This window comes from Bos indicus, chromosome 18, assembly GCF_029378745.1.
Source record: "Bos indicus isolate NIAB-ARS_2022 breed Sahiwal x Tharparkar chromosome 18, NIAB-ARS_B.indTharparkar_mat_pri_1.0, whole genome shotgun sequence".
In the NCBI taxonomy this organism is placed as follows: Eukaryota; Metazoa; Chordata; class Mammalia; order Artiodactyla; family Bovidae; genus Bos; species Bos indicus.
In genome coordinates this window covers 60,968,555-60,986,491 of record NC_091777.1, presented here as the reverse complement: position 1 = coordinate 60,986,491, position 17,937 = coordinate 60,968,555, and the positions used below count along the sequence as shown (strand labels likewise).

The 17,937-nt window shown below is 42.1% G+C and overlaps 2 protein-coding genes across 3 annotated transcripts in view; both read left to right on the top strand.

The window, feature by feature from the left end:
• LOC109571826 (zinc finger protein 568-like) overlaps positions 1 to 17,937 on the top strand; it is a 126,629-nt gene that overhangs the window by 38,556 nt on the left and 70,136 nt on the right. The window lies entirely within an intron of this gene.
• LOC109572006 (zinc finger protein 271-like) lies at positions 5,685 to 17,639 on the top strand. Its single transcript, XM_070771615.1, has 5 exons — positions 5,685 to 5,757; positions 6,333 to 6,416; positions 9,068 to 9,194; positions 9,690 to 9,782; positions 14,583 to 17,639. The coding sequence occupies exons 2-5, from the start codon at positions 6,402 to 6,404 to the stop codon at positions 17,072 to 17,074; spliced, it is 2,727 nt and encodes a 908-aa protein (XP_070627716.1). The 5' UTR covers positions 5,685 to 5,757; positions 6,333 to 6,401; the 3' UTR covers positions 17,075 to 17,639.

The following is a 17,937-nucleotide window of genomic DNA, read 5'->3' as shown; positions in this document are numbered from 1 at the left end:
AGCTATTTGAGAGGGCGCCTGTGGCCTACATGAACAGAGCAAGTCTTGTGCTGGGGCTTTATTGGTTTTCTGGGTAAACCAAGGCATATCAACCTCTTTTCTCTCCTCTATTTTCTTAACTGCAAAATTCTTTCCTTATCTCTTTATTTCTCTCAGTCACCGATGCCGTCCTCCCGAGGGAATCCCTGGATGCAACCAGGGCTGGATCCCGGCAGTAAAACATACATAAGATGAAATTATAAAAATAAATAAAAGTCATGTCTATAACACACGTTTATATACATCAAAATTCATGCCAGGATGAGTATTTTCATAGAACCATAAGTAGCAATGAGCCTAATACAGGTTACAGATTTGTAAAACTGTAAAGTCTTTTTATTAAAAAGGTGAAAATTAGAACTTAGTTCAGTTCAGTTCAGTTGTGACCAACTCTCTGCAACCCCATGGACTGCAGCACGCCAGGCTTCCCTGTCCATCACCAATTCCCAGTGTTTGCTCAAACTCGAGTCCATTGAGTCAGTGATGCCATCCAACCATTTTCATCCTCTGTCGTCCCCTTCACCTCCTCTCTTCAATCTTTCTCACCAACAGGGCTTTTTCCAAGAAGTTAGTTTTTCGCATCAGGTGGCCAAAACTATTGGAGCTTCAGCTTCAGTATCAGTCTTTCCAAAGAATATTCAGGATTGATTTCCTTTACGATTGACTGTTATGATCTCCTTGCTGTCCAAGGGATTCTTGAGAGTCTTCTCCAACACCACAATTGAAAAGCATCAATTCTCCAGTGCTCAGTTTTTTTTATGGTCTAACTCTCACATCCATACATGACTACTGGAAACACCATAGCTCTGACTATACAGACCCTTGTTAATAGAGTAATGACTTCGATTTTTAATATGCTCTCCAGGTTGGTTATGGCTTTTCTTCCAAGAAACAAGCGCCTTTTAATTTCATGGCTGCAGCCAATATCTCTAGTGATTTTGGAGCCTGAGAAAATACAGTCTGTCACTCTTTGCATTGTTTCTCCATCTATTGAAGTCCATCCCATGAAGTGATGGGACTGGGTTTCATGATTTTCATTTACTGAATGCTGAGATTGAAGCCAGCTTTTTCACTCTCCTGTTTCACTTTCATCAAGAGATTCTTTAGTTCCTCTTCACTTTCTGCCCTAAGGTTGGTGTCATCTGCATATCTAAGGTTATTGATATTTCTCCCAGAAATCTTGGTTCCAGTTTGTGCCTCATCCAGCCGCTCATTTAGCTTAAATACTAAATACTCTGCATTTAAGTTAAATAAGCAATATGAGAACATACAGCCTTGATATACTCCTTTTGAAATGTGCAACTAATCTGTTCCATTTCCAGCTGTAACTGTTGCTTCTTCACCTGCATCCTAATTTTTCAGGAGACTGCTAAGGTGTTCTGGCTTTCCCATCTCTTTAAGAATTTTCCACACTGTCTTGTGATCCACACAAATGCTTTAACATAGTCAATGAAGCAGTAGTGGAGATTTTTCTGGAACTCTCTTTTTCTATGATCCAAGGGATCTTGGCAATGTGATCTTTGGTTCCTTTCTTTGCCTTTTCTAAATCCAGCTTGAACATCTGGAAGTTCTTGGTTCACATACTATTGAAGCCTGGCTTGGAGAATTCCGGGCACTACTTTACTGGCATGTGAGATGAGTGGAACAACTGTGCTTCAGTTTGACCATTCTTTGGCATTGCCTTTCTTTGAGATTTGAATCATAACTGATATTTTCCAGTCCTGTAGCCAGGGCTGAATTTTCCAAATGTGCTGGCACATTAAGTGCAGGATGTTGAACCTGAAACTCCAATACTTTGGCCACCTGACGCCAAAAGCTGACTCATTAGAAAAGACTCTGATGCTGCGAGGGATTGGGGGCAGGAGGAGAAGGGGACAACAGACGATGAGATGGCTCGATGGCATCACCAACTCGATGGACATGAGTTTAAGTGATCTCAGGGGTTTGGTGATGGACAGGGAGGCCTGGCCTGCTGCGATTTATGGGGTTGCAAAGAGTCAGACATGACTGAGCATCTGAACTGAACTGAATTCCAAATCATAAACTGATCTGTTAATTAATGTGACATTAAACATATTGAGCGGAAGTCAAGATATCTGAAACATTAATATATCACATATAAAGAAAATGACATTTTAAGAAAGTGATTTTTATTTTGTAAAATGAAGTTATACAACTATAAATTTTGAGAATATTTTCAAATCAGAGAATAGGACACACTATGCTTTTATGCCTCATAGCTGCCATCTGAAACCCATTTCTGAAGTTACTTTTGGAAAATGGTCTGACCCAAATCACCCAATTATGGATTTTTCAATAGGAAACAATGTCTCTGTTAAGCACTTTATAAATTCTAGAGTTAGAGCAGGTATTTCTACTGCTTTCTGGTAGTTCAGATGGTAGAGAACCTGCCTAGAATGCAGGAAACCAGGAATCAATACCTTGATTGGAAAGATCCCTTGGAGAAGGATATGGCTACCCACTCCACTATTCTTGCCTGGAGACTTCCATGGATAGATGAGCCTGGCTGGCTACAGTCCATGGCGTTGCAAAGAGTCAGACACGACGATTGGACTAAGCACACAATTGTCAACTGTATACACTGTTTCTAATAAATATCATTCTAATAGATTTATTACTCATGGAGGTACTGTTGGCACACATATAGTAACCCCCCAAATGTATGATTTCTGTAAGGTACTCCATGATTTCCCATATATCTCTGCAATTCCAGTCATTAGTTATACTAAACTTTAGGTTTCATATCGCTTGGATTCTAAAATAACAATCACTGTCACAAAAGTTATACTGTGATTTCCTTGGTTGTCCAGTGACTAAGACACCTGGCTCTCAATGCTAGCTTCGGCGAGGGCGGGGGTGGGGGGTGGGGGGTCAGGACTTGGGGGAGGTGCCTAGGTTTGATCCCTGATCAGGGAACTAAATCCCATATAGCACAAGTAAGATCCAGTTGCTGCTGCTGCTAAGTCACTTCAGTCGTGTCTGACTCTGTGTGACCCCATAGACGGTAGCCCACCAGGCTCCCCCATCCCGGGGATTCTCCAGGCAAGAACACTGGAGTGGATTGCCATTTCCTTCTCCAATTCTTGAAAGTGAAAAGTGAAGTCGCTCAGTCATGTCCCACTCTTAACTACCCCACGCACTGCAACATAACAGGCTCCTCCGTCCATGGGTTATTCCAGGCAAGAGTACTGGACTTAGCTGCCATTGCCTTTTCCAAAGATACAGTATAGCCAAAGAAATAAATATTTTTCAAAAAGAATTACAGTAAGATATGTTAGGAGGCATTGTGAACTGACATCTGGTCGCACCTAATCTCTCTTTCATAGCTCAATTACATTTTTTGAATTCTTCCTCCTTCCAGTGTTGCTTTGGCACTGCATTATTTTGAGTCAGAACACTTTGTTTTCCTGAATGGTCACCAACCCAGACTCCTGGAAGCACCTGTTTCTTGCAGATTCTTGCCCACAAGCTGAAACAGAAAATACTCACTTGATATCCTCACATAGCCCAGATATTGGGTCAGAGTGCAGGTCACATCAAGCTGCTCCTGTGATGGGGAGGGACACAGCCAGACCCCTAGATAGGGGTTTGTGATTCTGTGACCTCATGACCCTTCAGAACTGCAATTATCTTTTCACCTGTATCTGCGATGTGAGACAGGCTTGGAGAACTGAGATTATTTGTGGAAATCTTTATGGCTCAGTTGCTAATGATAAAAGAACAATTAAAGGTTTGTACCGATCCTCTCCAAAGGGACTCTTGAAATGCTTGAGGAAGGTTCTAGTCCCTTTGGTCCCTGGAGACAGACAGGGACTCACAAGGAACCTGTAGTAAATACTGAGGTCTGACAAAGGAAGGGAATTTCATGTGTCTGCTTGTATAGTTAGTATCCATGAGAAGCATTTCTACCAAAAATGAGTTATTTCCTATTCTTGAGACCACTGAACTGTGCCTCCATTTAGATTATGAGTAGAGAAATGGAGCCAAAGCACCTGAGAGGGATTTTCAAGAATTTCTCCATCTGTCATCTTACAAAGGTGACATTTTCATACCTCATTGTCTGAAATGTCATAGAAATTCTCAAAAAGTATCTTGAGGCAAATACCCCCTGTTTATAGTTAGGATTCAATGTCTGATAGAAATTCCCGCCTAATTTCCACTGTAGTCTGCAATAGCAGGTACACCTTAGTGCCAACTCCCTAGAGAATATTCTCCTAGTTCTTCGTGACCAAAGTCATATTCAGAACCAGAGGTTCCAGCAGGGAACCGTGAGATTTGACCTACTGATACATTTATCATGAAAATCAGTATCAATATCCTCTACTTAGAATTTGTCCCCACTCACAGATACTTAAGAAACATAATTTCTTTTTTGTTCACACCCCAAAACATGTGGGATCTTAGCTCCCTGGCTAGGGAAGTAACCGCAATGCTGCATCGGAAGATGGGGTCTTAACCACTGGGCTGCTGGGGATGATCCAAAACACATTTTCTTTAATAAGTAATTTATTACCTTGACATATATTTTCCTTTATATTGTAATGATTAATGCTCTTTCTGTGTAAGAAATGATTAAACCTTCAACTCTGAGATCTTAACTTCCCGAGCAGGGATTGAACCCAATAATAACCTGCAGTGGAAGCACAGCATCTTAACCACTGGACTACTAGGGAAGTTGCTAATCTCACATTTAAAGAGAAAGGTGTACTTTCCTGGGATACAATGGTCTGTGGGCCTTTTACTATTTTTTCTGTCTTGCGTTAGCGATTCTCCAGATTATCCTTTCAAGGACTGCGTGAAGAGGAGGAGGTTAGGAAAGAAAGCCAACAGGAGGGGAGGGTGTTTGGGAAGCTCAGTGCAGAGCAGTCGATGTGATCCACGCGTCCCATTTGCCTAGTTTCGTGCCCAGTTTTAGCACAAGAAGTCCTGCTTCTTGGAAACTTGTTCAGTCCTGGAAGAAGAAAGGCAATTGGTTGCTTCAGCAGCAGCAGCAGCAACAATTAACAGAAGCAATCTGTATATCAACAGATTCTGACAGGAGCAACGGTATGTCATTTCTGTGGTTACGTTATAAACGACAATGTGGATTCCTATCTCCCTCTTTCTTTCTGGAATCACTTCTTAAGAGAAAAGCCAGCTTCCCTGATGTAAGCAGGTTTCTGGTTACAATTACTGAGGCTTCCTCTCAACGGATTATCTGAGCGGTTACATTCTGCTTTTCATCACCGAGGACACACCCATCTTCACACACTCCCACAAAGGGCTTTTGAATTTTCCCCGTTTTTCAACTTGCTGAAAACGTCTCGGCTTTCCATAGAGGCAGCTCTCAAAATTCTTCTCTTTTGCCTTAAGTTGTTTGAAACACTAACTTAGAACAGGCAGGAAGCAGCTCTGCTCCAGAGGAAATCAAAGAGATTTAAAGGCATTAAAAGGCAGAGAAAGGAAGCACAGCAGGACAGAAGGACCAACAGACCCAAAACCGAGAGGGGCGGGGGTGAGGGGAGCAAGGCCCCGTCCCCACTGGCCCCGCCCATAAGTACCTGCGCTTCCGGCCTCGTCCCACCCTCTCCCCTTTCGTCGCCTATCTTTGGCCGCCCCGTAGCGCACTCACCTTCCTCTGTACTGGATCTTCCGCCCGCGCGTGCGCAGTATCCTGCAGACCCGGAATTGCGTTTAAATGAGCGACAGAGTGTTCTGGTGAGTTTTGTTTGTTTAAAACCCGATTCCTTGTCCCACTGCCTGTTGTCCTTCACACGTGGCTTTCGGGGGTCTCTGTGAACGTTCAAACCACCGTCCCCATTTTCCCGTCCCCAGTGTGTGTGTCCTCGCATCGCCGTGAGAAGTTCTGAAGTCCTTTGTCTTAGCTGCCGGGTCCCTGGGGTCCACGTCCGCTTCCTGTTAATATCGTTCTAGAGTCCACGTCCTTCTCTGGCAGTTCTGCCTTCTAACTTGTAGAGACCGCTGATTAAAGTCCTGTATTGCCCAACCCCTAAGTCCCTGATCCACGAAGAGGTGAAGGAGGCTCTATTCTGTATGGAGTTTGGTCAGGGTCTCGCCTAAGGTTTGAAGGGGAGGGTCAGCCTAGAACGTGTGGTTTTCACAGGAAGGGCCGCGAGTTCTGAAGAAAAGAATAAAATGTTCCAGAATCCCTGCTGTGTCAGTGGCCGTAGAGGATTGTATTTTGTACCTGTTGAGATCCTCTGTATGGGGCTGTGTGACAGGGAGCTCGATGTGTTTTTCTAAGTATTGAACAGTCTATTTTCAACATTCAGGGGTCACTTCCCAAGATTGATCTTACGTGAGAAGGAAGCCCAGAGGAAGAGGAAAGCAAGGAGTCAGAAATGACTCATTCCGAGGTAAGAGGCATAGTCCTGTTGTTTGTTTGTTCCGTCTCTTTCCTGAAATGCTGTTTCTTTGGACTTGATAAGCTTCTTAACTTCTGAACCGGTTTGTTTACACTTACCCATAATCATGACCCCAAGGGACCCATTCCTCTCCTGGCACATCAGAATGACAGAAAACAGAGTATTGCCAGCCAAAGAATCTCAGTTTAGTGCAGTTCAGTCGCTCAGTCGTTTCCGATCTTTTCAACCCCGTGAATCACAGCACCCAGGCCTCCCTTTCCATCACCAACTCCCGGAGTTCACTCAGACTCACATCCATCGAGTCAGTGATGCCATCCAGCCATCTCATCTTCTGTCGTCCCCTTCTCCTCCTGCCCCCAATCCCTCCCAGCATCAGAGACTTTTCCAGTGAGTCAACTCTTGGCATGAGGTGGCCAAAGTACTGGAGTTTCAGCTTTAGCATCATTCTTTCCAAAGAAATCCCAGGGCTGATCTCCTTCAGAATGGACTGGTTGGATCCTCTTGCAATCCAAGGGACTCTCAAGAGTCTTCTCCAATATCACAGTTCAAAAGCATCAATTCTTCAGCGTTCAGCCTTCTTCACCGTCCAACTCTCACATTCATACATGACTACAGGAAAAACCAAAGCTTGACTAGATGGACCTTTGTTGGCAAAGTAATGTCTCTGTTTTTGAATATGCTATCTATGTTGGTCATAAGTTTCCTTCCAAGGAGTAAGCGTCTTTTAATTTCATGGCTACATTCACCATCTGCAGTGATTTTGGAGCCCCAAAAAATAAAGTCTGACACTGTTTCCACTGTTTCCCCATCTATTTCCCATGAAGTGGTGGGACCAGATGCCATGATCTTCGTTTTCTGAATGTTGATCTTTAAGCCAACTTTTTCACTCTCCACTTTCACTTTCATCAAGAGGCTTTTGAGTTCCTCTTCAACTTCTGCCATAAGTATGGTGTCATCTGCATATCTGAGGTTATTGATATTTCTCCTGGCAGTCTTGATTCCAGCTTGTGTTTCTTCCAGTCCAGCATTTCTCAAGATGTACTCTGCATAGAAGTTAAATAAGCAGGGTGACAATATACAGCCTTGACGAACTCCTTTTCCTATTTGGAACCAGTCTGTTGTTCCACGTCCAGTTCTAACTGTTGCTTCCTGACCTGCATACAGATTTCTCAAGAGGCAGGTCAGGTGGTCTGGTAGTCCCATCTCTTTGAGAATTTTCCACAATCTATTGTGATCCACACAGTCAAAGGCTTTGGCATAGTCAATAAAGCAGAAATAGATGTTTTTCTGGAACTCTCTTGCTTTTTCCATGATCCAGCGGATGTTGGCAATTTGATCTCTGGTTCCTCTGCCTTTTCTAAAACCAGCTTGAACATCATGAAGTTCACGGGTCACGTATTGCTAAAGCCTGGCTTGGAGAATTTTGAGCATTACTTACTAGCATGTGAGATGAGTGCAATTGTGCAGTCGTTTGAGCATTCTTTGGCATTGCCTTTCTTTGGGATTGGAATGAAAACTGACCTTTTCCAGTCCTGTGGCCACTGCTGAGTTTTCCAAATGTGCTGGCATATTGAGTGCAGCACTTTCACAGCATCATCTTTCAGGATTTGAAAAAGCTGGAATTCCATCACCTCCAGTAGCTTTGTTCATAGTGATGCTTTCTAAGGCCCACTTGACTTCACATTCCAGGATGTCTGGCTCCAGGTCAGTGATCACACCATCATGATTATCTGGGTCGTGAACATCTTTTCTGTACAGTTCTTCTGTGTATTCTTGCCACCTCTTCTTAATATCTTTTGCTTCTGTTAGGTCCATACCATTTCTGTCCTTTATCAAGCCCATCTTTGCATGAAATGTTCCCTTGGTATCTCTAATTTTCTTGAAGAGATCTCTAGTCTTTGCCGTTCTGTTGTTTTCCTCTATTTCTTTGTATTGATTGCTGAGGAAGGCTTTCTTATCTCTTCTTGCTATTCTTTGGATCTCTGCATTCAGATTCTTATATCTTTCCTTTTCTACTTCGCTTTTCACTTCTCTTCTTTTCACAGCTATTTGTAAGGCCTCCCCAGATAACCATTTTGCTTTTTTGCATTTCTTTTCCATGGGGATGGTCTTGATCCCTGTCTCCTGTACAATGTCACGAACCTCATTCCATAGCTCATCAGGCACTCTTATCTATCAGATCTAGGCCCTTAAATCTATTTCTCACTTCCACTGTATAATCATAAGGGATTTTATTTAGGTCATACCTGAATGGTCTAGTGATTTCCCCTACTTTCTTCAATTTAAGTCTGAATTTGGCAATAAGGAGTTCATGGTTTGAGCCACAGTCAGCTCCTGGTCTTGTTTTTGTTGACTGTATACAGCTTCTCCATCTTTGGCTGCAAAGAATATAATCAATCTGATTTTGGTGTTGACCATCTGGTGATGTCCATGTGTAGAGTCTTCTCTTGTGTTCTTGGAAGATGGTGTTTGTTATGACCAGTGCATTTTCTTGGCAAAACTCTTATTAGTCTTTTCCCTACTTCATTCCGTATTCCAAGGCCAAATTTGCCTATTACTCAGATTTTATCTGACTGAATGGTATTTGGATCACATTAGGAAGACTTCCCACAGGCTATTGGCATCTGTACTTTGTATTTCAGGAACGGCTGACGTTTCAGGATGTGGCCATAGACTTCACTCAAGAGGAGTGGGAATGCCTGGACCTCGGTCAGCGGAAATTGTACAGGAATGTGATGTTAGAGAACTACAGGAACCTGGCCTCCTTGGGTGAGGATATCTGCCTTCCAGAATCCCTTATCTACCCACTGCGGTTTTGTTCCGTCATTTCTAGAATGTCTTCTGAAATTTTCTGCTTCCCACAGTATTTTCAGATCTGTGCTCTCTAGGGGATAATGGGTTATTTCTGGGTTTAGAAAGAAAGGCTTCATGATGAATCATTGTGCTGGTGATGTTTTTCTTCCTTGATGTACTCTGCGTCCTTCATTCTAGGTTACTGGTAATTGTGTAAGTTCTGTGGTATTAAATAGTTGCACCCTCTCTTAATCTCACATTGACTCTACTTACCTTTGCCTTAGTACTACTTGACCAGAATCTCAGGACCAGATTGTGAGGTGTGTGTTAGTATTGTATAGCGGCTTTGAATAAAGTATTTCAGGAAATCGTTGTCTAGAAGAAAATGCATTCTCGTCTCACCTGAATACATATTGGATTCGATACTGATGAATCTCTAACAATACAAATATTCCTTTCTCTGATCACCAGGGCTTGTGTCTAAGGTGGACCTGGTCACCTTTCTGGAGCTATTGAAGGATCCCAGGAATATAAGGAGAATGAAGACAACAGCCATTTACCCAGGTAGGTATGAATGGTTGGAGATGATGACTCAGGTGGTGTTGGGAGATTTGCTTCAATGGAAATGGTTTTTGAAAACCTGGGTTTGTTCTGCTACTGTGATAGAAATGTATAACCTGCCTCATTCTCTCTCTTTAATCATTCATGAATTTATCTCCAGTGATTACTTTTCTCCATCATAGTGTGACCTAAAAGTCTCTTCTTGGCTTTTGACAAATTACATTCATTCGTTGCTCTTTGATTTCTTGGGGGACCTAGGAAAACTCTGCCCGTTTCTGAGTAACTGTATGACAGTCCTGTTAAAGTTTCCTTCTACCTCTAGACAGAAATGTGTGAGTCAAGTGGTAGACAAACTGCCAAATTTCCAGGAATACTAGGGACAGGATTTTATTCTCTGATTTATAATTTCCTATCCACTAGGAGCGACACATAGGACCTTCTAAATAAATTTCAAATTCAAGTAATTTTTCACTGCAGAAAGCAAAATCTGGTGAAAATGAACCAGTGCACATCTCAGATTGACTTGAAAGTTTCTCATTACCTTATATGATCTCATATAAAATATCTTTAGTGTATTTGCCCCAATTCTAACATGCTAAAATACTTTATTGTGTTTTCTTACCTCATAGAATTTTAAAATACATTGACATAAAATCTTAGCACATTTTCCACTACATTATTAATGGTTGATTCAAACTATGACAATTTTTAGATTATATGAAGAAATCTTTATTAAAAGTTCTAATTGGAATATAGCTGTTTTCCAATTTTGTTCTCCTATACACCAGAGACAATTATTTATGCATATCGGTCCGTTCAGTTCCGTTGCTCCAGCGAATCTGAGTCTGCGATCCATGGTCTGCAGCAGGCCAGGCTTCCCTGTCCATCACTAACTCCCAGAGCCTGCTGAAACTCATATCCATCGAGTCAGTGATGCCATGCAACCATCTCCCATCTCACCCTCTGTCGTCCCCTTCTCCTCTCATCTTCAATCTTTCCCAGCATCAAGGTCTTTTTCAGTGGGTCAGTTCTTCACATCAGGTGGCCAAAGTATCAGAACTTCAGCTTCACCATGTCCTTCCAACGAATATTGACGACTGATTTCCATTAGGATGGAGTGGTGTGATCTTCTTGCAGTCCAAGGGACTCTCAAGAGTCTTCTCCAATACCACAGTTAAAAAGCATCAATTCTTCAGCACTCCACTTTCTTCATGGTCCAACTCTCACATCCATACATGACTACTGGAAAAACCATAGCTTTGACTAGATGGACCTTTGTCAGCAAAGTAATGTTTGTGGTTTTTAATATGCTGCCTAGGTTGGTCATAGCTTTTCTTCCAAGGAGCAAGCGTGTTTTACTTACATGGCAGTAGTCACCATCTGCAGTGCTTTTGGAACCCCCAGAAAATACAGTTTCTCACTGTTTCCACTCTTTCTCCCACTATTTGCCCTGAAACGATCTGACCGGTGCCATGATCTTTGATTTTTGAAGGTTGAGTTTGAAGCCAGCTTTTTCAGGCTCTTCTTTCAGTTTCATCAAGAGACTCCTCAGTTCCTCTTCGCTTTCTGCTCTAAGGGTAGTGTCATCTGTATATCTGAGATTATGGATATTTCTCCCTGAAATCATGATTCCAATTTGTGCTTCATCTTTCCCAGTATGTCACATTATGTACTGTGCATATAAGTTAAATTAGCAGGGTGACAGTATACAGCCTTGATGAACTCCTTTCCCAATTTGGAATCAGCCCGTCGTCACATGTCCAGTTCTCACTGTTGCTTCTTGACATGCATACAGGTTTCTCAGGAGGCAGGTAAGGTAGTCTGGTGTTCTCATCTCTTTAAGAATTTTCCACAGTTTCTTGTTGTCCACACAATCAAAGGCTGTGGTATAGTTAATAAAGCAGATGTCGTCGTTTCTGCAGAACTCTCTCACTTTTTATATGATCCCAGGGATGTTGGCAATTTGATCTCTGATTCCTCTGCCATTTCTAAATCCAGCTTGAACATCTGAAAGCTCTCGGTTCACATGCTGTTAAAGCCTCGCTTGGAGAATTTGTAGCCTTTGCTATTGTTTGAAATGAGGGAAATTGTGTAGTAGTTTGAGCGTTCTTTGCATTGCTTTTCTTTGTGATTGGAATGAACACTGACCTTTTCCCGTCCTGAGGCCACTGCTGAGTTTTCCAAATTTGCTGGCTTATCGAGTGCAGAACTTTAGCATTATCATCTTTTAGGACTTGAAATAGGTCAGCTGGAGTTCCATCACCTGCACTAGGTTTGTTGGTAGTCATGGCTTCTAAGGCCGACTTTACTTTGGATGCCAGGATGTCTGTTACTAGGTGAGTGACCACACCATCATGGTTATCTCAGTCATTAAGATCTTTTTTGTATAGTTCTTCCATATATTCTTGCCAACTTCTCTTAATATCTTCTTCTTTTAGGTCCATCCTGTTTCTCTCCTTTATTGTTCCCATCTTTGCATGAAATATTCCTGGTACCTCTAATTTTCTTAAAGAGATCTCTAGTCTTTACCGTCCTATTGATTTCCTTCCCATTTAGGTCTCCACAGAGCAATGAGTAGAGTTCCCTCTTTCAATCATAGTTTTAAAGTCTCTCTCCCAGTTCAGGTTCGATGCACGATACTGGATGCTTGGGGCTGGTGCACTGGGACGACCCAGAGGGAGGGTATGGGGAGGGAGGAGGGTTCAGGATGGGGAACACAGGTATACCTGTGGTGGATAAAATAAATAAATAAATAAAACTAGTACTTTATTAAGTTTATCTTATTTGTATTCAGCTTCCTCGGACACTGTCTTATGTGTCCTCAGTTTCTGACTACTTCTCTGTCACTCTCATTTGTGATTCTTAGATTGAAACATCTAATAACACATTCTCAGAAACATGTGTGGCAAGAAGTGGATTTTAGAATTACTAGGCACCTAGGATTTGTGAAAGTGTTTGGTGTCTCCACTTAAGATGACTAAAAGCAAGAAGTAATCATCAGATTGCCTGTCACCTCTTAACTCAGTGGTCCTTGGAAGGTTTTATGTTGTTTCTTGCCCTGCAACATATTTCTTTGCCATATCATATTGTCCTGCATTCTGTTTGTGGTCTTTGTTTTGAAGGGTGCAGCCACCTAGTTAGTCTTCCTTCTGGTATCTGCACCTTAGTGGGTGAGGTTGGTCCAGAAGTTTGTGCCCTTATCCTCTCTTGATCTGTGCTCTGATTGCTGTTAACTGTGACCAGAGCCTGCCCTGGATATTCAGGGCTGTTTCCCCCTTGTTCTGTGGTTGTTACTGCCTTGTCTCTGGTGGTGCCTGCTCCCTGCGTGGTGGAATACAGCCCCCAGATCTGAGTCTTCACTGTGATTCTGATCTGTGGTGCGAGGCAGGTGGCATTGGAGCATACCCACTGGGAGAGAAGACACTAAGTATTACTCCTCTAGGAATGTTCACCTCAGGGTTTGCTGTCGTGCCCCCTCTCATGCGTTCTGCAGGCTCTCCTTATGTAGTGTTGGAACTGCTCTTGTCCCCACCTTGACCATGGGCATGATGGCACATGGCCCTGGTGTCTCTCAGATGTTGTTTTCACAAGGTCACTAGAATGGATTCGATGAAGTCAGGTCCTGGGATTGCATTCAGCGTGGAACTGGACCCGCTGTGGTGCTACGGAGCAGCTCAGGCTCTGTCCTGGCCCAGCCCCCTTGTGTAGGAGCTCACAAAGTCTACACCTACTAAAGCCATACCTGCCATGAATGAGAGAGCCCTTGGTTGTTGTTTCAGATGCTTTGTTGGGGCTGAGGTTACAAAGCTGGTCATGGGTGTAAGACCGTGGCTGGTGTTGCTGCAAGGAGAGTTTTCAGCTTTTCTTCTTTATTGCTGGCGTTCACCTGTGCTTTCTGCTGCATCTGTGCATGTGGCCAACTCACAGGTGTCTTCTCCTGAGGCTGCCCCAGAGCTCAGGATTCTGCTGATTGTGGAGGAGGTCGATGGGGTAGGCCATGGCTGGGGCTCAAAAGACCCCAGGCTGGGTAGAGTTCTTCCTAGTCCTTGGCTAGCAGGGGCGGGCACAAGGGACAAGGGATGCAGCGGGCTCATTCCCTGGGCATCACTCAACAATGACACTCTCTCTGTGGTGGTTCACGCTTCCTCCACAAGCATCCCTTTATAGACCTCCTCCCTCACTCCCGTCCCCTCAGGATGTCTCCTCACAGCGAACCGCAGTCCTCTGCCTCGGTCTGCTCTCCAAACCCCACATTTCGGCACCCAGCCCTTGTCTGTATTGCTGGACATGCCTCTAAGGCTGGGTGGGCAGGGCTGGGGTCAGTACCCTGTGTGCAGGTCTCACTCTGTCCTGCTGCCACACACTGTTTGCCATGTTCTCTTCCCACAAAGAATGAGACTCTCTTTCTGTCCAAACTGAGCTCCCCTAGCGAGGGGCTTCCTCGGATATGGGGACCTCTCCTCATTTTCTTCTCCCTGCAGGGTTGCAGGCCCCAACCCACTTCCTCTCCTCTTCTTTTTCCTTCTTTCTTTTGTCCTACCCTGCAGAGCAGGAATCTTTCTTGTCCTTTCAGATTTCCAAGGGCCTCTGCTAGTGTTCAGCTGGGCTGTGTGAGAATTATTCCGTTTCTCATTCACTTGTGGAGAGAGAGATGAGCTCCACATCTGCCTAAGCCTCTGGCATCTTGATCCTTCCATCTCCATTTTATTTTTAAACTCGCTATGCTCATCAATTTTCTGTAAATCTTTAAAGATATTCACTGAGAATAGCAGGTAAAATTACTTGTTATTTGGTATCTTTCAGCTGTGTCTCCGCAAGACACCCAGGATTTGATGCCAAAGAATCCAGTGTTAGAAGATGTATTCCAAAAAGCAAACCTAGGAATATATCAAACATTTCACCTCAGAAACTTAAATTTAATGAAAGATTGGGAATATACCAGAGTATATGAAAGACAGAGAGGATGTTTATATGGACATAAAGAAATGGAGACACTTACACGTAATCCTAAGAGTACTGCAAAAAGAAATGAGCAACGTGAGTCAAATTGGGAAAAACAGCAACTTCAATCTTCAATATCTGCCGAGAAGTGTAAGTGTTTAAGAAAAGATTTCCATCCTTTTATGAAACATACGTGTTCTCTAAAAGAAAACGTGGAAAATCTGGAAGGTAATCTAGTCTCTACTGCAAATACTCATTCAGACAGTTGTGAACGTAGGCTTCTACTAAACATACATTCAAGCATGTCTGAACACCTACAATTTAACAATGAGTGTGAAAACTCACAGTCTAAGCAATTTGAGGGATCCATGAGCAGGGGGTCATTATTCTTCCCCCGACAGATATCTTCTATCCATTCCAAGATATATACTGTTGATGATGATGGAAGAGATGCAATCCAACCATCATTGTTTCATACATATTGTGATATGGTTAATACACAACAACTTTCCATGTATAATAAAAGGAGTCAGACCTTAAGTAAGAGCCCCAGCTCCAATAATTACAAGAGTATTTATGGCGGACTGAGAAGATATTCAGGCAATGAAACTAGGTACACAGTTGAAGGAGACTCAAACCTTAAGAAACCTCAGGGACCTGAATCTTCAAACAAGGATTCTAAAAGTAATAAATGTAGAAATACCTTTGATCAAATGTCAGGTTTTTCTCTAGATAAGAGTACTTGTACTGGAGAGAGGACTTGTAGTGAATATGGTAAGGTTTCTAATCACTGTTCAGAACTTACTCAACAGGACACTGTTCAGAATGCACAGGAAGAAAACAAGTGTAAGATATGTGAGAAAGTGTTTAGTAAGTCATCCAATCTAAGTAGACATAGGAGAATTCATACAGGAAGGAAACCTTTCAAATGTAGAGAATGTAGCAGAGCATTTAACTGTCACTCACTTCTTACTCAACATCAGCGAATTCATGCTGGAGAGAAACCTTATATATGTAAAGAATGTAACAAAGCCTTTCATCGTTCCTCATTTCTTATTGAACATCAGCGAATTCACACTGGAGAGAAACCTTATAAATGTATAGTATGTGGCAAAACCTTTACTTACAACTCAGACCTTACTGAACATCAGCGAATTCATACTGGAGAGAAACCTTATAAATGTACAGAATGTAGCAAAGCCTTTACTTACAACTCACTTCTTATTCAACATCGGCGAATTCATACAGGAGAGAAACCTTATAAATGTACAGAATGTAGCAAAGCCTTTACTTATAATTCAGACCGTATTGAACATCAGAGAATTCATACTGGAGAGAAACCTTATATATGTAAAGAATGTAACAAAGCCTTTCGTCGTTCCTCATTTCTTACTCAACATCAGCGAATTCACACTGGAGAGAAACCTTATAAATGTACAGTATGTGGCAAAGCCTTTACTTACAAGTCACTTCTTACTAAACATCAGCGAATTCATACTGGAGAGAAACCTTATAAATGTACAGAATGTAGCAAAGCCTTTACTTACAACTCAAGCCTTATTCAACATCAGCGAATTCATGCTGGAGAGAAACCTTATAAATGTACAGAATGTAGCAAAGCCTTTATTTGCAACTCAGACCTTATTGAACATCAGCGAATTCATACTGGAGAGAAACCTTATATATGTAAAGAATGTAACAAAGCCTTTCGTCGCTCCTCATTTCTTACCCGACATCAGCGAATTCACGCTGGAGAGCAACCTTATAAATGTACAGTATGTGGCAAAGCCTTTACCTACAGCTCAAATCTTATTCAACATCAGCGAATTCATACTGGAGAGAAACCTTATAAGTGTACAGAATGTAGCAAAGCCTTTATCTGTTACTCAGATCTAACCTATCATAAGCGAATCCATACTGGAGAGAAGCCTTATATATGTAAAGAGTGTAACAAAGCCTTTCATCATTGCTCAGTTCTTACTCGACATCATCGAATCCATACTGGGGAGAAACCATACAAATGTAAAGAATGTGGCAAAGCCTTTATTAGGAGTTCGGCCCTTACTCAACATCACCGAATTCATACCGGGGATAGACGTTATAAATGTACAGAATGTGGCAAGACCTTTATTACGCGTTATAACCTTACTGAACATCGGCGCGTGCATACTGGAGAGAGACCATATAAATGTACTGAATGTGGCAAAGCCTTTGGTTACAAGTCAGCTCTTACTCTGCATCGGCGAATGCATACTGGAGAGAGACCTTATGAATGTACCGAATGTGGCAAAGCCTTTAGTCAGAGTGCTCATCTCAGTAAACATCAGAGAACACACACTGGAGAGAAACTCTAATAATGGAACAAGTGATGGAAGAGGTTTGCGCTAAACATGCATCAGAAAACACAAGAGTTTATACAAAAAACCAATGGAAATGATGTAAACAATATGTAGAAAAGTATTTAATCAAAAGTTAAATGGAAATAAATATCAGAGATTGCATAATAGAAGGCATTTCACCAATCTTGTTTTCAGAAGTTTCTCTGAAGTACAATGACTGTAGGGAGTACTCCATAGTTAAAGCACATAGAAAATGGACGTATTAGCATGAATCGTGAGATGAAGGTTGATGGTTAGAAAGTTACAATTCTTAACACTGTATGTATGAAAGCAAAAGTAAAGTCGCACAGTCGTGTCCAACTTTGCAACCACATAGACTGTAGCCTACCAGGCTCCTGTGTCTATGGGATTTTCCAGGCAATAGTACTCGAGTGGATTGCTATCTGTATGCTTGTTTAGAATGATGTGATTTGAGATTCTTTGACATGAATGTAATTGAACACTCAATCCATACTAAGCTTTCTACTGTGTTTGGAAATGTAGTTTTTTTTTTATGGTTTATTAAAGATTAGCCTTTTTATATTGTGTTGCAACCGTTTCTATCTATCCTCCATTAGAAGATGAAGGATACCATAATGTAAAATGGACAATGACTATCTAAATGGAGGTGTTTGGCATTGATGCGAAATATCTGGAAGTTGCCATGATGTAAGTGATCATTTAATCTTTCCATGTATTAAAGTAAGATAGAAGTTGGTTCCAAACTTTCAATAGTAATATCGTTGATTTGTAAGAAAAACACAACGAGAGTTCACTGCAATATTGATGTATCTTTATAATATCAACACACAAGTCATGATTATTACTTGACAGTGTTG

What these genes read in the sequence shown, in the direction of transcription:
- LOC109572006 (XM_070771615.1), top strand. An exon ending in CAGGAACCTGGCCTCCTTGG is followed by an intron (nt 9,195 to 9,689) that starts GTGAGGATATCT and finishes TCTGATCACCAG; the next exon opens with GGCTTGTGTCTAAGGTGGAC. An exon ending in GACAACAGCCATTTACCCAG is followed by an intron (nt 9,783 to 14,582) that starts GTAGGTATGAAT and finishes GGTATCTTTCAG; the next exon opens with CTGTGTCTCCGCAAGACACC.